The 26,248-nt window shown below is 43.8% G+C and overlaps 2 protein-coding genes and 1 long non-coding RNA gene across 8 annotated transcripts in view; 2 read left to right on the forward strand and 1 right to left on the reverse strand.

The window, feature by feature from the left end:
- Positions 1-60: 60 nt before the first annotated feature.
- Positions 61-8,535, forward strand: PSMC4 (proteasome 26S subunit, ATPase 4). 2 transcript variants are annotated; one of them, XM_027079540.1, is made up of 11 exons: positions 61-267; positions 1,100-1,198; positions 1,323-1,509; positions 2,755-2,901; positions 2,983-3,092; positions 3,196-3,289; positions 6,848-7,015; positions 7,474-7,550; positions 7,692-7,860; positions 8,068-8,123; positions 8,296-8,533. In XM_027079540.1, exons 1-11 carry the CDS (start codon positions 172-174, stop codon positions 8,407-8,409), a joined length of 1,317 nt encoding a protein of 438 aa, XP_026935341.1. In that variant the 5' UTR covers positions 61-171; the 3' UTR covers positions 8,410-8,533. The 2 variants fall into 2 exon arrangements, with proteins under 2 accessions (XP_026935341.1, XP_026935342.1); XM_027079541.1 differs by having other exon boundaries at positions 64-207; positions 8,296-8,535.
- Positions 8,536-13,572: 5,037 nt separating this feature from the next.
- ZNF546 (zinc finger protein 546) lies at positions 13,573-24,459 on the forward strand. Of its 3 annotated transcripts, XM_027079537.1 has the most exons (6): positions 13,573-13,645; positions 14,259-14,490; positions 17,967-18,053; positions 19,412-19,538; positions 20,604-20,699; positions 21,578-24,459. In XM_027079537.1, the coding sequence occupies exons 3-6, from the start codon at positions 18,045-18,047 to the stop codon at positions 23,692-23,694; spliced, it is 2,349 nt and encodes a 782-aa protein (XP_026935338.1). In that variant the 5' UTR covers positions 13,573-13,645; positions 14,259-14,490; positions 17,967-18,044; the 3' UTR covers positions 23,695-24,459. The 3 variants fall into 3 exon arrangements, with proteins under 3 accessions (XP_026935338.1, XP_026935339.1, XP_026935337.1); XM_027079538.1 differs by lacking the exons at positions 13,573-13,645; positions 17,967-18,053 and having other exon boundaries at positions 13,659-14,490; XM_027079536.1 differs by lacking the exons at positions 13,573-13,645; positions 14,259-14,490; positions 17,967-18,053 and having other exon boundaries at positions 19,394-19,538.
- The window catches only part of LOC113605876 (uncharacterized), a 40,829-nt gene continuing 32,117 nt past the window's right edge, over positions 17,537-26,248 (reverse strand). The window contains exons 4-6 of one of the 3 annotated variants that reach the window (XR_003427382.1): positions 23,310-23,510; positions 19,089-19,646; positions 17,537-18,375 (exon numbers count right to left, since the gene is read on the reverse strand). This is a non-coding gene — a long non-coding RNA (uncharacterized LOC113605876). Of the gene's footprint in view, positions 18,415-19,061; positions 19,647-23,309; positions 23,511-26,248 lie in introns of those variants that run through there. The other 2 variants (XR_003427381.1, XR_003427380.1) reach the window with 2 other exon arrangements.

The following is a 26,248-nucleotide window of genomic DNA, read 5'->3' on the forward strand; positions in this document are numbered from 1 at the left end:
ACTAGGTCGCCCTGCCCTTTACCTATCCGGCCTATCCGGGCCATCCGGCCGTCTCTCCTTGGTGTCTTAAACTACGTTTTCCAGAATCCATCCAGGCCCTGGCTTTCCGGTGGCATCAGCGGAAGCGGTGACTGGCTTAGGCCGGGCTGCACAGAGGCCGGCTTGGTCGCTATGGAGGAGATAGGCATCCTGGTGGAGAAAGCTCAGGTCCGAGAGGGCGAAGCCGACCTGAATGGGATGTTGAGCGACTTCGGGATCCAGGCCTGGGTCTGAGTGTTTTCGGAGGTCTCAGTGGAGAGCTTAGTGCCGTCCCGAGGCCTGGGCTGTGGCTGAGTGATGCTGGGAGGGCAGTAGGGCTCGGAAAGCTGGGCTGGGGAAACGAGTGACATCAGAGGTTCTTTGGGACTGAATGATTTCGAGGTTTAGCTGGGAATGCTGTGACATCGGTGACCCGGCGGCACTGGGGATGGGTCGGTAGTGAGTGATGTGTGGGATTCGGCCGTGGGGCCGAATGATATCTGCGGCTGGGCTGGGGAGCTGACTGACATTCGGGTCTTAGCTGGTGTTGGAGGGCCGAGTAATGTATGTGGTCTGGCCGAGTGATGTTTGGGGGCTACCTGGGAGCTGGATGACATAAGGGTCTAGTGTGAGCTGGAGTTCTGTGACATGAGGCGTCTTCGGGAGGTAATTGAGTAACGCCTGGACTGTATGAAGGCATGGTGACTTTGTCAATTGAGAGAGCCATGTGATATTAGGAACCTGTTGAGGGGGCCTGGAGGGCATTGGGGTCTAGTAAGGAGTTGATCAGACATTTAGGCCCTAGATGGGAGTTGGGTGACATTGCAGACACGTGACACGTGCCATATGATACCAGAAGATCTGTTTGGAAGGCTGTTTGACCGAGGGGCCTGTGAGGACTTGGGTGACTTCAGAAACCTGTTTAGGGGACTGAGAGGTTTCCAGGATCTATTTAGGGAGCTGAATGATGTCAGGAGCCTGTTAGGGGCCAAGTGACTTCATGGTGAATTGGGAGGGGGGCTCTAGATACTTTCATAAGGGGACCTTCTTCTTCCAACCTGAGTTTCCCTCCATGGTCTAGGATGAGATCCCAGCCCTGTCTGTGTCACGGCCCCAGACTGGCCTGTCCTTCCTGGGGCCTGAGCCTGAGGACCTTGAGGACCTGTACAGCCGCTACAAGGTACATTCAAACCCAATCCGGACCCTGCACAGGGCCCAGCATCCCATACTTCCCCCACCTTCCACTGCTCCTTGGCTCAGCAAGGCCTGGAGCCATCCCCTACCTCTTCCCTCTCTGCTCACAGAAGCTGCAGCAAGAGCTGGAGTTCCTGGAGGTGCAGGAGGAGTACATCAAGGATGAGCAAAAGAACCTGAAGAAGGAATTCCTCCATGCCCAGGAGGAGGTGAAGCGAATCCAGAGCATCCCACTGGTTATTGGGCAGTTTCTGGAGGCTGTGGATCAGAATACAGCCATTGTGGGCTCCACCACAGGTGCGTGGGGGGTTGTTTACTCATCTGGAAATATATTTTACGTTCTCTCTCTCTCTCTTTCTCTATGTGTGTGTATTGTGACATACTCTTAACTAGTTTCCCATTTTGTTCTAGTCTGTTTTGTTTTAAACAACGTTCTGGTCATGACTCTCAAATGATTTCACAACTACTACTGGGTTGGGACCTACAATTTGAAAGCACAGGTGAAGTGTTAAGAGATTGGGCTCTGGTAAGGACCCAGTATACGGGAGCTGCTATTATTACCGTGGGTCTAGGCTCTGCCTTCATGATGGGTGTTGTCTCTGCATCTTATCTGTCTTTTCGTGCTTCTGGCCTCTGCTCCTCTGGACCAAGCCATATTCTTATCAAGTTTGCGGGGAAAGGTGTGTGACTGGGCCTGGAATTGGACTGATGGGCTGGTAGTGAGGTAGTGAAGGGAGGGAGATATCCACAATGAGGCCTGTGTCTTTGATCTTTAGGACTCAGGGGGACAGTGGCTATCCCTGAGATGGAGACATGGGCAGAAAAGCAGGTTTGCAGGGAGACAGTGAGGGCCGTCTGGGACATCACAGGGAAGTGTCTGGGAGGTCACTGGACAGCCAGGTCTGAAGGTCAGGAGAGAGACTGAGGCCAGAAAGAGATGTGTGTGTCACTACCATAAATGTAGAAGGTGGACTGGGGATGTGAGACTGGAGGCTGGGCAAGCAAGAAGGATTCTGCTGCAGAGACCTAGATGGGAGAGGATGGTGCTGAATCAGGGCAGGGTCCCTGGGCAGGAGGGAAGGGATTAGTCAGAGAGACATTTTAGGAGGCTGGTGGACCGCCACGGTGACTGGCAGGCTGTGGAGGGAAGCAGAGAAAAGTCCAGAATGAGGCTTAGAGCTCTCGCTAGTGACTCGGCACCATGGGCCTCCCTGAGACAGAGACCCAGGAGGAGCAGCATAAATGGGGGGAAGATACTGAGACATGGTGAGTGAGACATGCCGTGGGGATGTCCATGGGCAGGCATTCCAGGAGGCTGCTGGTCACCTGGGGCTGGAGCTCAAGAGTCAGGGATAGACAGGGAAGTTGTTAGTGTGGATGGATGCCGGGGTGGACTGGAGGAGGCAAGACTAGAAGCCAGGAGGGCCATTTGGGGTCTGAGTGAGAGATACTGTCGGCCTGGAGGTACAGCTGTGAGGTCGGCAGTTTTGAGGTTCTGGCACTTCTCATTTTCCCCTCTCCCTTCTTGTCCTCTTCCCAAAGGCTCCAACTACTATGTGCGCATCCTGAGCACCATCGACCGGGAGCTGCTCAAGCCCAACGCCTCGGTGGCCCTCCACAAGCACAGCAACGCCCTGGTGGACGTGCTGCCTCCTGAGGCCGACAGCAGCATCATGATGCTCACCTCAGGTGAGGGGGAGCCCAGGGCCAGGGAGGCCTGAGGGGACCCTGCGGGCCAGGCTGGGAGCCCCAGCTCTGCTCTTCCACCAGATCAGAAGCCAGACGTGATGTACGCGGACATCGGGGGCATGGACATCCAGAAGCAGGAGGTGCGGGAGGCCGTGGAGCTCCCCCTTACGCACTTTGAGCTCTACAAGCAGGTGAGGAGCTGGAGCTGGCAGGGAAGGGAGAGGCCATCCCCACCATGTCTCCAGTTGGTGATGGACTCCCCGGCTCATGCTTTTCTCCAACTCTGTGCTTCAGATCGGCATCGACCCTCCCCGAGGCGTCCTCATGTATGGCCCGCCCGGCTGCGGGAAGACCATGTTGGCAAAGGCTGTGGCTCATCACACGACAGGTGAGCCGCTTGGCCCCTCCCCCGAGCTCTGACTTTCTGGGCTCTTCCGACCTTGCCCTCAGTTCTCTCATCCTCCCCAGGAAGTAGTGTGGCACAGCGATTAAGAACATGGGCTCTAGGGTCAAAGACCCAGTGTGCGTCTGACTGAGTGGCTGTGCCGTCCTGGGGAAGTGACTTTACTCTCGTGCCTCAACTTCCTCATCTAACAGAACACTCATTTCACAGCATGATTGTGGGGAATTAATGAAATAATGCCATGTTTTTCCTACTAATGGGTCATTACTAATGACCCATTAGTAATTATGAATTCAAATTCATGGGTTGCAACCAGCTAAAAAAATTAAAAAAAATGAAACAGAACAGAAAACGTTGGAGTCCACCCCACATAGTAAGAACTTGTATTGTTTGTGAACACACACAAACATTGTACACAGGTGTGCTGTGGTTGTTGACAGATGTATTTCTTCTTGTAGGTTCTAAACAAAGATGTCTGAAAGTCACTGTATTACTGTTTGTAAAGCCTAAGGACAGGACTCAGCTCATCTTAAAATCTTAATATATCTAAGCCAAGGAGCAGTAGAGGGCAGTGGGTAAGCAGTGTGTTTTCTGGGCCAGACTGCCTGTGTCTGAAATCTGGCCCCCCTACACCTACTTATATAAGTTAGTACTACTTACGTAAGTTAGTTTATGTAACTACTTGGCAAGTTAGCCTCTCTGTGCCTCCATTTCTTAATTTTCTGGATTATTCAGAGGATTAAATCAATATAAAGCTTCTAAAACCATACCTGGCACGTAGTAAGTGGACAGTAAATGTTAGCCATTGTCATGATCATTCATTGAACTTCTGCTCTCCCAGGTGCTGGGATATAGGGATGAGTCAGACCTGTCCCCTGCATTGGAGAATCTCCCAGTGTGGCTGAAAAAAAGGAAAATAAACACTTAGAACTCAGTCAGTTAACATTTATTGAGCACCTAATATGTACCAAGCTGTGTTCTAGGTGCGGAAGGCATGGCCGTGAACAGAACAAAGTCCCCCCCGTAAAGGTGATGTCTTAGTTGAGGAAGCACTAACAGATGAATGAAGAGATTATATGTCATGTGGTGCTAATGCCTGAAGAAAACAACTAAGGGGCAGGGGATAGGGAATAACAGGGGTGGCGGCTTTATGTGCCGGGACTGGAGGTGGTCAGGGAAGACTTTTCTGAGGTGACATTTACATGAAGACCTAGAAGAAGCCTTGAGGGAGTGAGTCATGTGGACCCCTGGGGGAGGGAGTGTGTCAGGCTGAGGGACTCGGGTGCAAAGGCCTTGAGACAGGTGTGTGCTTAGTGTTCTAGGAACAGTGAGGAGGCCCCAGTAGTTGAAGCCAGGTGAGCACGGGGGTTATGCTTGGAGGTGAGCTTGGGTGGGAACGGCCTGAAGAGTAGCACGTGCTCCAAAGAAGCAAGGAAGGTAGTGGGATAGCCCTAAAGGAGGGTTGTCAATCCATTCTGCGTCGGCTCTTAGGTAGGGGTTCCCAGAGAGAGGTGTGAGGAGTCTGTCAGGCACACAGTTGGGAGAAGGAATAGCATTTGCGAAGGCCAGGGGGTGGGAAAGAACTCATTTAGGGAGTTGTGAGTAGTGGTGAGTAGACCATGACTAAACTCGACGAGGGCAGGAAACTTGTGCGTTTGTCCTTTTTTGTGTTTCCAGTGCCCGCCCAGTAGCTGAATTGTGGTAGGTGCTCAGAAAATAACTGTTGAATGGCTGGCTGAAGGAGGAGCTGTGCAGGTCCAGGGATCAGAATGGGCGTGAATATGAATAGTCTTAGTGCTAACCTAAGAGATTTCGACTGTTGTCCTGAGATCAGGGTGGTTTTAGACAGGCAGGGTTCAATAGAAATACAGTTGCCCCTTGAACAACAGAGGCTTGAACTTCGAGGGTCCACTTAACACCCAGATTTTTTTCACATGATGTATGGTTGGATGAATCCACAGAGGCAGAACTGCAGATCTGGAGGGCCAGCTATAAAGTTATACACAGATTTTATGCACAGAGGGTCAGCACCCCTAAACCCTGTGTTGTTCAAGGGTCAACTGTGTAATGAAGCTACATATATAATTTAAATTTTTAAGTACTCATTTTTTAAACAAAAGAACTAGGTGAACTTCGTCTAAAATATGTTTTTTTATTTAACCAGTATACTCAAAAATATTATTATTTTAACACGCAGCAGATACAAAACTTGAGTTTTTTCTATAATTTTTTATTGTAGTAAAATATATAATACAATAATTTTTTATTGTAGTAAAATATATAGCGTAAAATTTACCATTTTAACCACTTTATAAATATACAGTTTATAAGTGGCATCAAGTGGATTCACAGTGTTGTACAGCCATCACCACTGTCCACTTCTGGGACTTGTTCATCATCCAAACTGTAACTCCATACCCATTAGACAATCATTCCCTATTTCTCCCTCCCCGCAGCCCCTGATAACCTCTGTTCTACTTTCAGTCTCTATGAATTTGCCTATTCTGGGCACCTCATATACATGGATGAATCATAGAGTATTTGTCTTTTTGTGGCTGGCTTACTTCCCTTAGCATAATGTCTTTGGGGCTTACCCATGTTGAAACATGTGCCAGAACTTCTTTCCTTTGGAAAGCCAAATAATATTCTGTTGTATGTATATAGCACACTTTATCTATTCATTTGTTGATGGACATGTATTGAGATATTTTACCTTTTTTGTACTGTCTTTTGAAGTCTGGTGTGTATTTCACATTTACAGCACATCTCATTTGGGACCAGCCACATTGCGGTTGCTCAGTAGCCCCTTGCCGCCAGTGGCCACCACATTAGAGAGGGACAGGGCTGCAACTTGCACAACTCCTAGTTTATGACCAGATCTACATAATGGACTTTGTGTCTCCTTTCTCTGTGGTGGCTGGAAGGAGTGTCCTGGAGGTTGCTCCGTGCAACACAAAGCCACATCCAGTCACTAACAAACAAGTTAAACTCTAAGAAAAGATGGAAAGGAGAGGCAAGCCCAGAACCTGTCTTTAACCCCATTGCCACTTGTTGATTGTGTCAGAATATGTGTTCCTGGTTCTTGACTCTTGCATGATATTCAAAAGGGGTCCTTTGAGCTCTTCGTAAGGCAGCATGATGCCTGTGTATGGAAAACCTGTTTTCTTACTGATCTTTCAAGCACTCCGGAAATTCACATTTTTTGGTATGCTGGATTCCATGAATGTCTCTAGCTCTTCTTTGTTGGTATGTCGAAGCACAGACACATTTTTTTTTAATACCCTGATTTCTAAATGTTGGGCCAAAAAAATGACACATCCATAGGCAGGATTCATGATTTGTGCTGCTGGGTCTCTGTGGGGTACAAGCTGGTCCACCTAGCTGGATCTGGAACCCAGCCCAGGTCATGAGAGAATGACCTGGCTACTTGGAGTGGGTATCCAAAGAAAAGGATGTCCTCAAGGAATTCTCAGTTTCAGTTAAAGTATTATGGGGCCCTACAGGTGTTCCATTCTCGTCTAACCCCTGTCATCCTGCCATCAGCTGCATTCATCCGAGTTGTGGGCTCAGAGTTTGTACAGAAGTACCTGGGTGAGGGCCCTCGCATGGTCCGGGACGTGTTCCGCCTGGCCAAGGAGAACGCACCTGCCATCATCTTCATAGATGAGATTGATGCCATTGCAACCAAGAGATTCGATGCCCAGACAGGGGGTGAGTGATGCCCAAACAGAGCCTGGGGTCTTTTTTTTAAATGAATTTATTTATTTTATTTTTTTGGCTGTCTTGGGTCTTCGTTGCTGCGTGTGGGCTTTCTCTAGCTGCAGCGAGCAGGGGCTACTCTTCATTGTGGTGCCCAGGCTTCTCATTGCAGAGGCTTCTCTTGCTGCATTGCAGAGCACTGGTTCTAGGCGCACAGGCTTCAGTAGTTGCAGCGTGTGGGCTCAGTAGTTGTGACTCGCGGGCCCTAGAGCGCAGGCTCAGTTGTGGCGCATGGGCTTAGTTGCTCCGCGACATGTGAGATCTCCCTGGACCGGGGCTTGAACCCGTGTCCTCTGCACTGGCAGGCGGATTATTAACCAGTGTGCCACCAGGGAAGTCCCAGGGCCTGGGGTCTTGGGCAGGCTTGTCATGCGGGATGCCCTGGACTGACCGTGTTATATACTATCCAGCTGACAGGGAGGTTCAGAGAATCCTGCTGGAGCTACTGAATCAAATGGATGGATTCGACCAGAACGTCAACGTCAAGGTTTGGGGTTCAGGATGGGCGAGGGGAGGTGTGGTGTGGGAATCAGGGAAGGATGGAGGCTGGCATGTGAGGAGATAGGTATTGCGACAGGATGGAGTATAGTGGGGACAGAGGTCTGAGCTGGCCTGTCCCCGATGCCAGGTGATCATGGCCACAAACAGAGCAGACACCCTGGATCCTGCTCTGCTGCGGCCGGGACGCCTTGACCGTAAAATTGAATTTCCACTCCCTGACCGCCGCCAAAAGAGATTGATTTTCTCCACTATCACCAGCAAGATGAACCTCTCTGAGGAGGTTGACTTGGAAGATTGTATCCTGCTCTAGAAGCGAGGGGAGGGTCACCGCTGAGAATGGGGATTAGATCTCCACCTCTGCCATCACCACCACCCAGACTGTGCAGGTGGGAGACCAGGGTCTGGGGAGGGGGATGGTGACAAAGACAGCCCAAGAACGACTTCTGGCTCCAAGCATTCACCCAGTCATGCATGGAGTGGTTTCCTTAACTCACCTGCCATAGATGTGGCCCGACCAGATAAGATTTCAGGAGCTGATATCAACTCCATCTGTCAGGAGGTGAGTGCTGGTTTCTCTCTAGATTGGGCAGCGGGTGTGTGAAGACCCTCCACTCTGCTGCAGCCCTGTCCATCATTGCCTCCCTGGGTCTTAGGCTGCATCTGTCTCTTCCTGCACCATCGTTAGGGGCGGGGAGTGCAGGGAGTAGCTTTTAACTGTCATCCCTCAACAGAGCGGGATGTTGGCTGTCCGAGAGAACCGCTACATTGTTCTGGCCAAGGACTTCGAGAAAGCATACAAGACAGTCATCAAGAAGGACGAACAGGAGCATGAGTTTTACAAGTGACCCCTCTGCCCGCACCACAGGGGCCGGGGGTTCGCTCACTTCCCCAGCCTCTGTCCCCAAAGCTAGTTCTGTTTTTTCTTTACCCAGAATTGATTTATTCAATAAACTAACAAGATCAAATCTGTTTAATTTCTTCTTACAAGTTTAACTCCTTTGGAGAACCTGGGCCTTGAATAGGATCCTCTGTGCCCCTCCTGCTCTCCTGACAGATGAGCAGGTACATGGTCTGGGTTACAGCTTGAGAGAGAAGTAAAGAATTCAAACTAGGGCTTCCCTGGTGGCGCAGTGGTTGAGAGTCCGCCTGCCGATGCAGGGGACATGGGTTCGTGCCCCAGTCCGGGAGGATCCCACATGCCACAGAGCGGCTGGGCCCATGAGCCATGGCCGCTGAGCCTGCGCGTCCGGAGCCTGTGCTCCGCAACGGGAGAGGCCACAACAGTGAGAGGCCTGCGTACCACAAAAAAAAAAGAATTCAAACTAAATGACCAGAAATTTGGGGAAAAGGATGGAAAATGAGCAGACTGCAGCCCCTGACCAGAAAATAAAGTCTCTATCCATCTCCCCACTCACATTTACCATTCGAGTCTTGGGCAATTCCTGCCTTCTTCACACTCAGAGGGAGAATCAAGGACAGAGAGACCACCCATTAGGGTCCCCCAGAGCAGGGATGAGGGGGTAGGGGGGAGGTTGGATGCCTGGGTTCTGTGAATGTCTCTGGCTCTTCATGCCATCTTGTTGGGGCACAGATGTGTTTGGTAGGATCAATTCCCACTTTCTCTTGAAATCTGTTTAAACACCTCTCCCTCTGGGGAGTCTTCAGATGCTCCACGAAGGGAAGTAATCCTTCCCCTACACTGCCCTGGCGTTGTGCACATGCTGTGCTTTGCACTCCTTACATCTCCAAGTGCTTGCCTCCTCCAGACTGGAACCTCTTGTAGAGTAGTCAGGGATTGTAGCTTGATCGCAATTCAAGTCCCAGCACCCACACATGGTAGACATTCAGTTCATGTTCCTTGAACAAAAGTATGAATGTCACTATATATTTGGGAGTGAGATGGGAAGAAGATATAAGGAAAAATAGTTGAGGAATCACAGGTCCTTGAAGAGACGGGGGTGATTCTGCTAGATAAGCATGGCATATTGAGCCGAGAAGTTAATTCTTCCTCTCTCCTGGCACCTCACTAAAACAAAAGTAAGGTGTAAATTCACATGGACACAGGAAGAGAGAGGAGATGGCAGCAATGCAATTTTGGAAAGGGGCAGATACCTGCTGATTGATGTAGCAGACCTGAGGAAACTTGAACCTGAACTCAAGGGAAGCCCAGAAACAGTCATTTTCCCCTTTCAGAAACCAGAGGTGCCAGGTTCTGAAGGTGAGGCCTGGAAACAGGAGGACTACCTGAAAGGCTGTATAAAAACCAGAACTGGTACACTGATTATGCAGGAAACAAATGAGCTGTTGTTACTCCAGGCCCTGTGACCCTTCCCCAGCCTGGCTGAAGACCTCAGATTTACTCTGGAAAGGCTGGACCAGCAGTCTCTGGACTGGTGTGCCTGGAGCAAGGATGAGAGCTGGGCCGTGCAGAAGATGAGATTGAGATTAAGTGAGATCCCTGGGCAGGCAATTGAAGGATTCCTTCTGAGGAAACCAAGCAGCATGAGAGAAACAGGAAAGTGGGTTGTTAAGACACCTAAAGTCCTCATCATTCACATTCAGCAGCAGCTAATATCTAAAACTGATGAGTTTACAAAAGCATGTAACTTAGATATATGGAAGTAAATTTCAAAAGAAACAAATGAGGATGGGAAGTCCTTGCCTCTTGGAAGTAGACAGGGAAATACAGGGTGAGGGTGACATGGGAATGCTTTTTGTTTCTAATATACTTTATATATATTTGACCTTTTAAAATAGGTACTTAAAAAACGACAGTGACAAAACCACGCGAAAAAAAGGATTTTACAAGTCCTCTTGGAGGGACGGTAAAGGAAGGAAATTGCTGAAGTGACAAACATCCTAAACATCAGTGATAAAGGGCAAAGAGATTGGGAAAAGAACAAAGCCATGTACCTAAGAAATGACAGCAGACCAGTGTGAGGCTAAAGCTATAACTGGTAAGAGGTGGTAGCCACTCACATTAGCTGGGAGAAGGGATATTTGGTATATTTTGTGGGTTGCCCAGCAATCTTGCTGTCTGTGCTTAGGCAAAATTATGAAATGGCCTACCATTATTATGGTCTCAGAGTGACCTTGATATTGATGTTCTGTGAGACTGTTCATGTGCAACAGGATAACAGGCCCAGCTGTGAGCACCAGGCCAGCTTTCAATACCATTGAGGCCTACCTGTAAGTGTCAGGCCAGTTCCTGGATGTCAGGGGCTGCTTTTTTGTGTTCTCAAGTACGTGCTACCGCGTTAAGAGGGAAAAACTAAGGCCGGCTTGCTGAACAGCCCAGACACTCGTGCATTTTGGAAGTGTAGTCTTGAAAGCAAGTGTTTTCCTGCCAAGCGAAACACATATCGCTTTTCTCTGTTCTGCTCTGCAAAGACAAGAGGGAAAAAAAAAAACCCTTAAATATATGTAAACCTTTTTGTTTATTTGTTTTTAATTGTAAAAATAATACACATAAAGGAGCCCAAAATATAAGTGTATAATGTAACAACTTATTATAAATAAAACACTTGCGTAACCATCATCCAAGGACCAGGCTGTAGGTTTCCACTGAAAAAGAAATTCCTACACAGCTGCCCATAGGCAGTGATGATCCATTTTGTGAACACATCTGTAATTACTGCAATGGAGAGGGCACCCTGGGTTGATACAGCCAGTTTGGACAAATGTCAATCATTTCCCCAGGTTTCATGTATTCTTTAGTAACATTTCCTTTGAGTACGACCAGCATCAGTAAGCATATCTCAGATGAGACTACAGTGCATGTACTGCTAAGTAGTTAAAAAGGACTCTGTTGATCAAAAATGACTCTGTACGAATGCAGCAACGTGACAAACGTCACCACTGTCTGCACAGACCAGAAGCCATGTCATGATGGCACAGGTCACACCAAAGCCAACCTAGATGACTCAAACGTGGTCTTCCATGTCAGTCTCAAAGGGCGAGGAGGAGGATGAAGGAGCATAAGAAGACAGTGCTCAACGTCCTAATGACTACGTAATTTTTTTTTACTTGTCCTCACAAATTATCCCAAATTATTATTGGACATTTTGCTTCTTCTTCAGGATCTTAAGGTATATTTACTGTCTTATGTCATAGGATAGGAGGCTCCAGTGGAACGCTCACATGGTGATTCCTCCTGCTGAAGCAGGGACACGTCAGGCCAGGCAGACGCTGAACCCAGAGTCCTGCAAGGGAGAGCAGGGTTCTCCCCAAAAGTGAGCCTGGTGGCCTCAGTGGCCCAGCACCTGCTTATTTTTATTTTTATATCGATCCATATATATAATTGTGAGTTCATACCACTGCATCTAGTTTCAACGTGCCATCACAAGGTTCATTCTAGTTCTCTCCTTTTCCATAACTGAGGTTCCCCGCTGACAGGGAGAAGCTTGGCTGCTCTCAATGCACTTATTGGGTTGGCCAAAGAGTTCGTTCGTAATAGCTTCCAGAGAACCCCGAATGAAATTTTTGGCCAACCCAATAATATATTTACTTACTTGATCAGAACCCCACCTCCACCCCCGCCTGCCACTGCATGTAACAAACTCCTATCACCCTGTTGCGCCCTTCCCCATACAGATGCTCTCCTCACCCTACTTGGGTTCTGAGACTCACTACCTCCTATATCCAACCGACATGAATGTCTCCAACACCCCAGTTTGGGCTCCAACACCCAATGCTGGGCAGTACCCATACCCACATGCCCTTTTCACCCTGTTCAGGCTCTGAAATCCCGTACCGGCCATTCCTCCTGTGTGGACGCCCTCCTTATCCTGCTCAGGTTGACACTCCCATGCTGGGCCATTCCACCACTTGGAATGCTCCCTGTCACCCTACACCAAGCCACCAGCTGCATGAACACCCTCCTCATCCTGCTCAGGCTCAAAGACCCTGCTCTGAGCCCATCTTTTGGCTTTAGGACTGAATTGCTCAGAAAGGGAAGGGAAGAGGAAGAGCAAAATGTGTTAGCGTCTGACTAATTGTGGGCTCGCTATACTATGGCACGCTGCCTTTCCAAGCATAAAGCTATCCCCTCAGCCCAAGATTCTCAAAGGTATCTGCCACGAGACCCCTCACAGCACAGAAGAGTGGAAAGAATTCCTTCATATTTTAAAAAAAATTACTATGATTTACATTTTTCTCTAGGAAAAAATTCATTTGATTCTATACAAAATTGTTTGACAGATAAATTACAGATCTTCGGTCCAAATCTTGAAATACACAGCTGATGCTGCAAGAAGATGCACCATATCCTTTTTACAATAGGCCTGTGGCTGCACGCGATCACACACACCCAGTCGCGAGGCCACTGGCACCCGTGACGTTCTACACGCAGATACTCAGATTCACACAGCTATGCTGCACTCGCCAACCGCCCCGGTCACACAGCGACCCGCACACCCACCCCATCACACACACATCACCCCAGTCACAGTCCGGCACAGCCAGTCTCCCACCGCGCCTCTCGCCTCACTGCTCGGTTACGAATCACACTCCAGGCTGCTTTCTGTGGCCTCCCTCCTGTCAGGTGCCGCTGCAGGCACACACCGTCTCGCACCCAAAGAATTACACACACGCAGAAACACAACTCACCCTCGGCCAGAGGCGGGGAAGCCCCGCAACCCTCACGGCGTCGCGCGCGTGCAGACAGGTGCGCACACACAGACACACGCTCATGAGGCCGGGTACAAAGGGCCACACGCCTGTGAAACACGCGAGGGGACTACCCGGAGGGAAGAATCTGACAGAATCCGCCTCGCACGTGCTCGGCTTCAGGACGGCACCCACGGACGCACTGGGCGGTCAAGACTCTGGAGGTCCGTCGAGGCTCGCACAGCCTGGACAGGTCCCCGCTGTGAGTTCTCTCAGCTTACCTCGCGAGGGCGCGGGTCCCCGGCTCCGGGACTAGAGTCGCTCTGTCCCGAGCGTGCCTGCGCCTGCGCACTCAGAGCCCAGCCCACCGGCTTCCGGCTGTGGACTACATTTCCCAGAAGCCCCAGGGGGGTGGTATAAACTTCCACCTGGAGGGCCTCTAGCCGTGCGTACTGAGTGTTTCAGCTACCGCGGGTGAGTTAGTCGAAACCTGGGGAGAAGTTGGTGCTAGGTGAGGCGGAGCAGGACTCGTCTGGGGTAGGGAAAGGGATGGAGCTGTAGCCCAGAGTGAGGAGCCCAGGGCGCATCGTGCCCGCAGCCTCAGGCCTGTATTGGAATGAGGAGAAGAGAGGGGGGATTGTGTGACTAATTGTGTGTGTGTCTGTGTGTCTGTGTGTGTGTGTGTGTGTGTGTGTGTGTGTGTGGTGTGTGCGCGCGCGCGCTCCCGCGCGCTTTCCAGAACCAAGTTGGGCCTCCTGTCGGTGGGCGCGGTTGTCATTCTGATGCTGGTGCTTGGCTCAGCGGTGTGTGTGACTGACCCACGCCCCTGCTGCTTTCCCCTTCCTTCCCTCACAGCCCGGGTGTCTGTACAGACTTTCCCAAGAGGAAGTCAAATATTGAACCCTAGAATGAAGATTCTCAGAAAGCAAGAAGACACAGTCCTGGGCTTGGTATGGGGCTTTTAGAGCTAAAAGTGTCTCCAAGACAAACTCCTGGCTCGAAATGGTGGGAGGGGTTCCTACTTGGAGGCGCTGTGGGTGCTGCTACATTTTTCAGAACCACAGCTTTCCCATATCTCTGATTCTAGGAATCGGCTGTGATTTCAGAGACAGGTTCCAGCCTCCCTGTCTCATCTGGTCATATGTGTGAGGTCGGAGCTGATGTGGCCCTGGAGGGAACTTCTCCGTCTCTCTGTGCTCTAAGAAAGGCCTGAAGAAGGTCTCATGATTTCCTTCTTCCCCAGTCCTGCCTTTCTCCCCCAAGAAGTATCCTGAGCAGGAGGGGAAAATTGTTGTTGCACATCTAAAAGTACAGATCAGGTGAGTTTCTACTTCCTCTTTGTTCATAAATGAATCTTTGTTTTTAGTACATGGAAGCATTTGCTTTTCTTTTCATGAAATGTCCAGTGGCCTATTCTAGGCCTTCCTTCCCAATGAATGAGGGGCCGTGCAGGTGGCCCTCTCTCACTCACTTTTTATAATAGTAAGAAATATATATCCTGGAGTCTAAAGTTAAAACTTTGTTTTATTGAGATTAATATTTAAGTGGAATCACATCATTGATCTTCTGCAGAACCTAAGTTTAAAAGTAAGGCAAGATCAGAGGCGTCTGTTTTTTAAGGTGTTTAGGAGCAGGAATGTGAATGGAAGTCTGAGCGTGGAAGTCTGTATCATCATGGTCAAGGATTTCTTCCAAGGAATCAATGGGTTGAGATTTATGTTTATAAAGAGTTTGTCAAAAGAAAAAAATGTACATATGAGTAAAGTAATATTCATTGTGATGAACAATAATACTCAAATTTTAAATTTTATATGAATGTCATTTACTATTATTGGAATTCAGAGACATTTTACAAGGTTATATCCAAAGCGATATTTCAGTTGATTATTCAGTGGAGAAAGAGAAAAAGAACCAAACACTGTTCTGTCTGCTTTGCCCAAATTTTCTTATTTAGTCTGCAGATGCCCCTCACCTGACATGTCCATTCAGAGGAGAATTTTGTCAGTAAAAAGTTCTCATTGTATTGAAGAAGAATGTTCAGGAATTGGTAGGCTTTATTATAATGGTCACACTGATTCCCTTACTATTCCCACACATGTCAAACAGATTTGCTTCCAAGAATTTTCAAATATTTTAAAATTGGATATAGATTTATTGTATACTTAAGATTATGGAATTAATGCTCATTTTTTGCAAAAAGAATCAGTTATTCAATTATATTACATGGGGGACTTATAAAAAAGAAAGTTAAATAGCCCCAGCACCACTATTAATACTTTGGGAAGTTTTTTTTTTTTTATACTATGCTGTTTGAATTTTATTTTGGAACATCTCATTCAGATCAAAGTGACAACAAAACTTGTAGTAATAAACAACAAAAATTCCATGAGGAGTGATTTGTTGAGCCAGATTTATTAGAATTCTACTAGAAGTCTTTTCTTAGGTAATGACATTCTTAGTTCTCCCTTAGCCAATTGTAGTGAGTTCCAAAATATTTAGATCCCAGCTAGTAGAATTGAAGTTTTGAACCCAAACTCATAATTTCTTTTTTTAAACTTTTTATTTTACACTGGAGTATAGTTGATTAACAATGTGTTAGTTTCAGGTTTACAGCAAAGTGATTCAGTTATATATATACATGTATCTATTCTTTTTCAAATTCTTTTTGGGGAGGTTTATTTTAGCAAAATTTTTTTCTCTCCAGCTGTGTGTGTGTGTGTGTGTGTGTGTGTGCACAGAACAGAAATTATTCTAATTGAACATTCAAAGGACACAGACTCCCCAACTCCTATTTAGAAAAAGTAATTCTACCATAGGTTTCTTATACCTCCATGAATATAGAAAGAAGAGGAAAGTGCCAATGAAGCCCTCTAGTTTGACAAACCTTCCAAGTATTTACATCTCCAGATTTATGCCTTTTAGGGTTATATAAATCAATTCAGAGTAATCATTATGGCACAATTTATCAAATAAGATAAGCTTCAGATTACACTTTTTTTAGATTTTTAAAGTTGCTTTCACAGGACATAGCAATACCCTCTCTAGTCCAAGTATCTTTTAATGCAAGTAACATTTTAGAAGACAGATTTATAATAGTAGAAAACAGAATAAGATGGTAATAATTATAAATATTCATGTAAATCTTTACATAGGACAGGAGAGTAAGATTGAACCTCTTATTAACGTTCTCCATTTAATACCTTATTAGGTTCTTTACTTTAGCTTTATGTTGAAGAATGGTGTCTCTTCTTTTGTAGCGGCAGGAAAAGAGTGGGCATGAGACTCAAATATTACTATAAAAAAAGAAAGTAGAAAATAATTTTATCTAATAACAATACTATCTAACTTTTATTTAGTAATTATATGTCATTAAGTGGTGTCTATGTAATATCCCAACCTTCATGATAACTTTAGGAGGTAGGTGCTATTCTTATCCCTGGTTTATCAATAAACTAACTGAAAAGTTGGTAGTTGTCAGACTAGGACTCACATTCTGGAAGTCTGACAACAGAGCCTGTATTTATGAATGACATTATAATCCCTCCCTTCATTTTACATACTTTTTTGTTTTGTTTTGTTTTTTGGCCGCGTTGTGCTGCTTGTGGAATCTTAGTTCCCTGACCAGGGATTGAACCTGGGCCCTCGGCAGTGAAAGCTCAGAGTCCCAACCACTGGACCGCCAGGGAATTCCCTATAATTCTTTAATTTGCCTGTATCAGTCAGTAATTCGTCATGAATGTCTTTCTCCAACATTAATAAGGCCTAGTTTGCCATCATAACTGACCCAAAGTTATGCAACCTGTTGCCTCCTGTAGCTATTTATTTTTCTAACAGTTGGTTACTCTAAGTTGTTATGTGATAAACATCTTGTGCATGTATCTTAGTGTGCTAAGAAAAACTGCCAAAAATGGAATTTTGGTCAAATAACAGACATAAGGGCTCACAGTATGCTGAATCTCATGATAGTAGTTAGAGGAATACAAGCACTGAAACATAGTTACTATCCCTTAAGTTTCTTGTTATACAGCAAATAATATAAAATCAGAGTAGACAGAATAAGCATGAGATAGGAGGTAATAAAGCCACTAGAGAAATTCAGGTCACATGCCTTGGGGATTCATGGAAGGATATATTATATCTCTAGCAACCTCTGTCAGGTTTTGACCAAATTATTCTGAGTTCAGAGGAACTCTACGGTAAAAAATGGAATTTAGGCTGTATGATTCATACCAGCTCTGTCCAGTAGAACTTTCTGTGGTGATGGATATCTTCTGTATTTACATTCTCCAAATGGTAGCTACTAGCCACATGAAGCTATCGAGCACATGAAATGTGGCTGGTGCAACTGAAGACACTGAACTTTTAATTTTATTTAATTTTACTTAATTTAAATTTTTGATTTGATTTAAATAGCCATATGTGGCTGTCATGTTGGATCTCACAACTTCATAACTTACAGTTTTTTTTGTAATGATGTTAGATTCAAAGTGAGACTAATGGAACAGCTACAGATAACGTCATCAGAAATTGGGAGACCCTTCTGCTAGAGTGCTAGAGTGCCTGGTCTGGCTTCATGCAGGAGGCCTCTGCTCTGTATCTACACTTGTGCAGCTGGTTCCCTGTGGTATAGGAAGGGTTTGGCTTCATCCAAGCTCCCTCTTATCTCTCCTGATTTGTATGTGGGGCACTGTGGGGTAGAAGTAGAAAGAAGGCAAAACAGGATCATGTTAACTTAAGTCATTTGGGGATTTCTTTGAGACATGCCTGGTCTCAAAGCTTCCTGTTCCTCCCCCAGTCCTGGCTTCTCTGGACTCTGTGCTTTTCGAGCGGAGGAAGCCCAAAGAGGAGAACAAGTTCTTGCAGTTCTACAACCATGGCCCATGTAAGTTCATGTTTATCCTCCTTGAGATGTCGTGGTTTTGAATTCCTGGGATCATTTTTATTATCCTGAGACTTCCTTCCTAAGACAACCTGATTGCTGAAGCTGCGCCCAGTTGCTCTGATCACAGTGAAGGATGGTGTCATACAGCCTAGTGGCCTCCTCCTTTGCCCCTCTTCTCTCTTTGCCCCTCTTCTTTCTCACCTGTGTTCACCTATTCATCACCTCTCCCAGTGCCCAGTCTCTCTCAGGAGCACTGATGGAGCAGTGATGGATGAAGTTGCTTGAGGGAGATATCTGAACTTCCCTTGTTAGAGTCATGATTCTATGACACAGACATGATGGTCCATTAGACTCCACAGACCTGAGTTTTACAGGTTGATAAGATGGAATTTAGTGTTGGGTGTTCTGCATGTGATGAGATCCCATACCCTGAGAAACTTATAGGGCAAGATTGGAGTGTGACTGAGGCCTGCACGTGGGGATATCAGGGATCTATCCAGGGGGTCCCCAGAGGGATGAATAACAGGACAAAAGTCAATTTTGTGGTTGAGGAGGATGTGCTGGTCTCTAGTGACATCAGTGTCATTGTGGATCATCCTACATCAGCATCCTCCAGCTCAGGATCAAGACAAGTGCTCCTGAGGGATGGTGGGAGCAGGTAGGAAGACCCTCCAGATCCCTTATGGGGAATGAAGAAAGGCTAATGGGACTGGGGAAGACCTTAGACATCTTGTCCAAAATAAATGCCTAAATATGACAGAAGGATTAGTCTGATATATTCACACGATGGACGATTAGCCAGCCGGTAAATAAATTAACTGAAGAGTTTGTCATTTGTTATAACAAGGAAAAATGCTTATGACATTTTCTTGCATAATGATGAACCTGAGTTTTAAGGAAATCAAATGTCAATCGCGTCCTATTTTCTAAGATAGAGATTTTAAAGTACTTTTGGGAAAAAACAATTCATTACTTCATTTTTTTTTAATTCCTTAAAAAAAAAATTCCTTGAAGGGAAAAGAGAATGGAACTCACATTTATTCAGAACTTAAACGGCAGGCACGTGATAGGCAGTGTGCTTATTTATAGGATTTCATTTCATTGGGAACCTTTGATTATTTTATTCATTCATTCATCCCATGGTATACAGGACATTCTGTTTGTACCTACTGTATTCTTTAAAAGCGTATAGGCACTCCACTTTAGAAATCACAGATTTTCTTATTCTTCCCTACATATCACGGGCTTGAACCTCAGTTTGCTGCTTGCTATATCATTGCCTCTTTCTTGCAAAGCAGTTTTCCATCTTGAAAATACATTTTAAACGTTGTTTATGATACATGGATCTGTCATTTCAGATGTCCTTGTCATTCAGGGACGTGGCCATAGACCTCTCCCAGGAGGAATGGGAGTGCCTGGACGCTGTTCAGAGGGCCTTGTACAGGGATGTGATGTTGGAGAACTACAGCAACTTGGTCTCATTGGGTAAGGATATCTGTGCAAATAACTGACAATCTGTTTTCTGGAATATCAGTTTTCTCCATTGTTGAATTTCAGAGCTCTGTTTTAAGACACCAGCTGAATGTCTGCCCCCTATTTTGAAAGAAATGGTTTGAGCATTATTGGGTTGGAAATAGGCACTTGGTTAAGCATCATCTTTTCCATCCTGCAGTGACCTTCTCTCTTCCCTCTGGCCCTTCCTATAATTGCCTGTTTTTCTAAATTAGTCCTAGATTTGAATCCCAAGACATTATCAGAGAAGCCAGGTGTCATATAATGGGTATGCTCAGAATTCCTGTAGCTGCTCTGTGTTCATGTCTGACTCACTTGAAAAGAGATTAGCTAGTCTCAGGGTTTTGTGTTTTTGTGATCAGATCAACCTCTACATTTTATATAGTGGTGAACTGGGTTAACAATATCCATTTAAAATTCAAGCAAACATATCCCATCAGAGAAAAGACATATTCTCTTCAACCTACTTTGTGCTTGAAAATTCTAGTCTGTGAATTTTGCATTTTCTATTGAAAGAATTCTGAGGAAGAACTTGGAAGTGTTTTAGGAAACAGTATTTTTCTTTTATGTAAAAAAATAACAAGAACAACAACAAAAATAATACTACATGTTAGGCATCCTTGCAAGCCCTTACATATATATTAATTCATTTAATTCTTACAAGAGCCCTATGAAGTAGGTAATATTAGGCCCATTGACATTGATAAAAGCATAATACACAGAAGGATTAACAGCTGGTGGGTGACAGAGGATCTGAACTCAGACCATAGGGCTCCAGAGTCTGTGTCCTCAACCCCTCTCTATACTGCCTTTAAAAGCAGAGCAAACCTTTTCCCTCCCCTATCTGGCCTCTTTAGTCCTGTGACCATGAGTCCATGTAAATGTCAGTATTCTTCAATGGCCTTTTTTCATTTTATCAAATACTATTTTGACCTACAATTTAATATAAATGTAACCAAGTCTAAATTAAGTCATTTAGAACTTAAGGTTTATTGTTTGTTTGTTCTAAATCATGTGGCATTTCTTTTCCGTGAGCAGGATGTTCCTCTCCTAAGCCAGACGTGATTACTTTGTTGGAGCAAGAGAAAGAGCCCTGGACGGTAATGAGAGAAGGAACAAGAAGCTGGTACACAGGTCAGTGATGACAAATCAAGCGGGGGGGATGCCGTCACAAGTTATAGCCCTTTGGGTCGGGGAGAGGCATGGCCCTAAGATGTTGTTTGGAAAGCTCCTTTCGAAGGCCCAAGGCCTGTGGGGAAAAGGCCTGAAATCTGGGAAAACATTCAAATCCTCTCAACATGAGCTCCCATATATAGGACTTGTTTCTATAGATTTTGATTCCGCTTGTCTGGGTCGGTGCCTGAAGAGCAGTATATGTAAGGAACTCCCCTACATCCATCCTAAGTAGGAGGACCACTGACTTAACTTGTTCCTCTAATCACTTATTTTACCCTCTTTTAGAGTCACATCATTAAGTCTTTTGCCTTCTTTCAAATTGCATTACAATTTAGAGTTCTCTAAATCAGGATCCAGCAAACTTAGGCCCAGGGGCCAAACAGTTCACCATCTGCTTTTGTGTGGCTCACAGGCTAAAACTGGTTTTTACATTTTTAGTGGTTGAAAAAAATCAGAAGAAGGATATTTTGTGAAACATAAAAACTTTTGAAATTCAAATTTCAGTATCCATAAATAAAGTGGTAATATAGTACACCTACACTTATTCAATTACATACTATCTATGGCTGCCTTTGAGCTATAAGAGCAGAGCTGAATAATTGCAACAAAGACCACATACCCTACAAAGCCTAAAATTTTTACTCTCTGGCTCTTTACAGAAAAAGTTTGCAGACCCCTGCTCTAAACCTTTTCATCTAATGTGTATTGTTTTTAGTTTGTCTTTTATTTCGCCTATGAGATGCAATCCCTTATTCTATCCCAACATAGAAAAATCACATCACAGCATTTGTTTCCTTCTTGGTTTTTTCTTGTTTTTTTTTTTGTTTTTTTTCCAGATTTGGAGTCTAAGTATGTCACCAAGAAGTTATTTCCGGAAAAGGATATTTGTGAAATATATCTGTTTCAGTTGCAGAGAGTGGACAAAAGTAAAACTTACATCTGTGAGGATACCATTTTCAGAAATGACTTGCAGTATAAACATGAATTTGAGAGACAAGAAGGACATCAAATGAGATGTGGTAGTCAAGTGATAATCCAAAAACATATACCTCTTCTTCTGCATCAGAAAATTCATGCTAGAGAGAAATCATACGAATGTAAGGAATGTAAGAAGGCTTTTAGACAACAGTCATACCTTATTCAACATCTGAGAATTCATACTGGTGAGAGACCCTATAAATGTAAGGAATGTGGGAAAGCCTTTTGTCGTGTAGGGGACCTTAGAGTACATCAGACAATTCATGGTGGGGAGAGACCCTATGAATGTAACAATTGTGGAAAGACCTTTAGGCTTCATTATCATCTTACTGAACATCAGAGAATACATTCTGGTGTGAAACCCTATGAGTGTAATGAATGTGGGAAGGCCTTTAGTCGTGTTCGAGACCTTAGAGTACATCAGACAATTCATGCTGGGGAGAGACCTTATGAATGTAAAGAATGTGGGAAGGCCTTTAGACTTCACTATCAGCTCACTGAACATCAAAGAATTCATACTGGTGAGAGGCCTTATGAATGTAAGATTTGTGGAAAGACCTTTAGGGTACAACGACATATTAGTCAACATCAGAAAATTCATACTGGTGTAAAACCCTATAAATGTAATGACTGTGGGAAGGCCTTCAGTCATGGCTCATACCTAGTTCAACATCAGAAAATTCACACTGGTGACAAACCCTATGTATGTAAAGAATGTGGTAAGTCCTTTAGTTTTCATGCAGAACTTACTCGACATCATAGAATTCATACTGGTGAGAAACCCTATGAATGTAAAGAATGTAGAAAAGCCTTTCGTCTCCAAACAGAACTTACTAGGCATTGTAGAATTCATACTGGAGAGAAACCCTATGAATGTAAAGAATGTGGGAAGGCCTTTATTTGCGGCTATCAACTTACTTTACATCTGAGGGTTCATACTGGTGAGATTCCCTATGAATGTAAGGAATGTGGGAAAACCTTCAGTAGTCGCTATCATCTTACTCAACATTACAGAATTCATACTGGTGAGAAACCCTATGGATGTAAAGAATGTGGGAAGGCCTTTCGTCTTCAAGCAGAACTTACCAAACATCACAGAATTCATACTTGTGAAAAGCCCTATGAATGTAAGGAATGTGGGAAGGCCTTTATTCGTAGCAATCAACTTATTTCACACCAGCGAATTCACACCAATGAGAACACCTATGAGTGCAAGGAATGTGGGAAGATTTTTAGTCGTCGCTACAATCTTACTCAACATTATAAAATTCATACTGGTGAAAAACCCTATGTATGTAAAGAATGTGGAAAGGCCTTTCGCTTTCAGACAGAACTTACTCAGCATCACAGAATTCATACTGGTGAAAAACCCTATAAATGTAAGGAATGTGGGAAAGCCTTTATTCGTAGCAATCATCTTACTCAACATCACAGAATTCATACTGGTGAGAAACCCTACAAATGTAAAGAATGTGGAAAGACCTTTAGTCGGCACTATCATCTTACGCAACATCACAGAATCCACACTGGTGAGAAACCCTACATATGTAATGAATGTGGGGATGCTTTTATTTGTAGTTATCAACTTACCTTACATCAAAGAATTCACACTGGTGAGATTCCGTATGAATGTAAGGAATGTGGAAAGACCTTTAGTCGCCGATATCATCTTACTCAACATTTTAGACTTCATACAGGTGAGAAGCCTTATGGGTGTAAAGAATGTGGGGATGCCTTTCGTCTTCAAGCAGAACTTACTCGACATCACACAATTCATACTGGCGAGAAACCCTATAAATGTAAAGAATGTGGGAAGGCCTTTAGTGTTAAGTCAGAACTTACACGACATCACAGAATTCATACTGGTGAGAAACCCTATAAATGTAAAGAATGTGGGAAAGCCTTTATTCGTAGTGATCAACTCACTTTACATCAGAGAAATCATATTAGTGAGGAACCCCCATTCATAATGTAAAGATACAGTGGCCTTTAGAAAATGCCTTTTATAACAACAGAATTCATAATTGATTTAAGAAAGTTTTTACTTGTTAGGGAACATATAGGAATCCCTTTTGCTTCGTGCTCAAAACTTAACAGCAGTAGTTTTATACTATATATATTGATTTAAAGAGTTGAAAAATTACAGCATCACCCAGCCTTGGTTAACTTTAGAGAATGATACTGCTGCAGTACATCTCAAACCAAGATAAAGGGTACCCCTTCCCCCCTCAAAATTGTTGTTGACCAATACTTTTACAAGATACAATGAAATTAGATTACCAGATACATGAAACTGAAAGAAAAACAAACATACAAAATGAAAACCCCCAATTTTTTATTATTGGACTTAACAGACATAAATTAGCTCTGTCATTTTTCTGTAAATGTCTCTAAATGTTTGCTCTCGGTGTCTGTACCTTAAATCATTGCAGACCAGAAGCAAACAACCTGTGGACCAGCATCAGTACATGGACCACACTTTATGTAGCATTGTAACAGAAAATAATTCTGTTAATGTAACAAATGTGGGAAAAGACTTCAGCCATAGCAAATCTTTAGTATAGTTCTCATAATTCCACCCCTGCCTGTGTGGTATTGGCAAGACACTACTCCCCTCTGTGCTTTATTTTATTCTATTTTACTTAATTTCTTTTGTGCCTCAGTTTTAAAGTGGTGATTATAGTACCTACCTAATAGTACTTTTGTAAGGATGAAATGTTAATAAAAAACAAAACCTTTAGAAGAGCACTGTTCAATAAATATTATTTTATTATTAGTGATATTAGTAAGTTCATGTGAGAGGAAGACCCTGTGAATATAAAGAATTTGTAAAAACTGTCCACTACCTTTCATTTTGTTTACTTAAATTAATAATTAATTATGGATAAAGTTTAGTAAAATAAACTTTCACTTCTAAAATTCAGAAGTCATTTCTGAAAACTAACGTGAGAAAGGAATCTCTAGAGTTGATGGATATGGAGATTATGAGAGAAAGCTTTTGAAGAATCAGGGAGATCTGTAAAGCCTTTTCTTTTATAATCCACAAAGCAGACGTGTTACAGTCTTCTTTTTCTGCCCCAAATTCATGATAAATGAGAAACTAACAATGAAAAGGCCACTGTCCATTTGGAAAAAAATAATAGTACAGGGAACACTTGTATGCCCTTTCTAGATTCAGTGATTGTTAAAACGTTGTCATATTTGGTTTGCTTCTGTATAATTTTTGACATTTTTTGCTGTGTTATTTATGTATAAATATAGACATTATAACATTTCACCTCTCTATATATATATCATGTAACTCCTAAGAATAAAGGCTGCCTCCTACTTAATCACTATATAACTTCACACCGAAGGAGAGTAACAGCAGTACCATATCTGTAATATTACAGATAGATAAGCAGTGCCTTAACCCAACATATCTAAAAGAATGTTTCTGGGAACAGTAGTATTTAATGGTACTTGAAAAATGTTCTGTGGTCAGAGATACTTATGAACTTCTAAATACTAAATCCCTTCCAAGAAAAAAATGTTAATTATCACGCTAGCAAAGGACTTAAGAGGCCTACAATAAAGAAAATTTGCTTAACTTAGTTTATCTTACTGTATCTTAAACTTTACTAAGGAAGTCCCATTCACAATACCTAATTTCTTTGGGATGTGAACCCACACTGACAAGGCTGCCATAACTGAAAAACAGTGACCCTAAAGATGGACACTCCAGATAACCATGGCAGATGCTTAGCTATGTTGAGAAAGGAAATGTGTGATGTATTTCTCTGCTGCTCACATCTCTTCCTCTGCAGTCAGTTGCTTGCCCTCTGAATGTAGGGCTGATACTTTCTACAAAATTAAAAACCCATTTGGTTTAGTTTTTTATATGAACATACCATGACATATTTAAACCTTCTCTTCTTTTTTAGTGTTTAACAATTTTTTACTATTTCAGATATACTTCAGTGAATATCCTTGTCTGTGACTGTTCGTTTCTGTGAGCTGGAATTTCTTTACACATGTGGAAGTAGAACTGCTCATACGTTATATATTCTTTCAGTTATGTTAGATATTGCTACATTGATCATAGGTCACATACACTTCCAATTCTATTAGATATTGCCAAATTGTTCTCTTAGACTCCTATCAAATTGAGTATTCCTACAGCCTTATGTTAGGTATAAGTTTTAATAAATATTTTCACAAATTTCAATTTCAGTTGCACATTTTTTCAAACGTGTTTCTTGGCCAATCATTATTCCTTTACTTTGAATTTCCAATTCTTGACTTTCTCCATTATTATTGTTCTGTTGTTTGTTTGTTTTCTAATTGACTGGAATGGCATTCTGGATAATTCATTTGCAATTATTTTCTCCTACCTTAAATATAGCATTAGTTATGTATCTACTGAACACTCATTCTATTTTTATGAGACAGATTTCTAGGTTATACATTGTGTAATAATAAGTTTTATTTATTTTCTAATATTTATGTCTATTACTTTACTTTTCTTTTTGAGATAGACTCTTCAGAAC

Source organism: Aethalodelphis obliquidens, unplaced genomic scaffold (assembly GCF_003676395.1).
Source record: "Aethalodelphis obliquidens isolate GAN/ISIS:26980383/991018 unplaced genomic scaffold, ASM367639v1 scaffold43, whole genome shotgun sequence".
NCBI lineage: Eukaryota > Metazoa > Chordata > Mammalia > Artiodactyla > Delphinidae > Aethalodelphis > Aethalodelphis obliquidens.

Bases quoted from the DNA above. Each gene is read 5' to 3' on its own strand.
- PSMC4 (XM_027079540.1), top strand. From the start codon at position 172: ATGGAGGAGATAGGCATCCTGGTGGAGAAAGCTCAGGTCCGAGAGGGC. The intron at 7,551-7,691 runs GTTTGGGGTTCA...CCCCGATGCCAG, and splicing joins ACCAGAACGTCAACGTCAAG to GTGATCATGGCCACAAACAG. The intron at 7,861-8,067 runs GTATCCTGCTCT...CACCTGCCATAG, and splicing joins GGAGGTTGACTTGGAAGATT to ATGTGGCCCGACCAGATAAG.
- ZNF546 (XM_027079536.1), top strand. From the start codon at position 19,394: ATGGATCTGTCATTTCAGATGTCCTTGTCATTCAGGGACGTGGCCATA. The intron at 19,539-20,603 runs GTAAGGATATCT...TTCCGTGAGCAG, and splicing joins CAGCAACTTGGTCTCATTGG to GATGTTCCTCTCCTAAGCCA. The intron at 20,700-21,577 runs GTCAGTGATGAC...TTTTTTTTCCAG, and splicing joins AACAAGAAGCTGGTACACAG to ATTTGGAGTCTAAGTATGTC.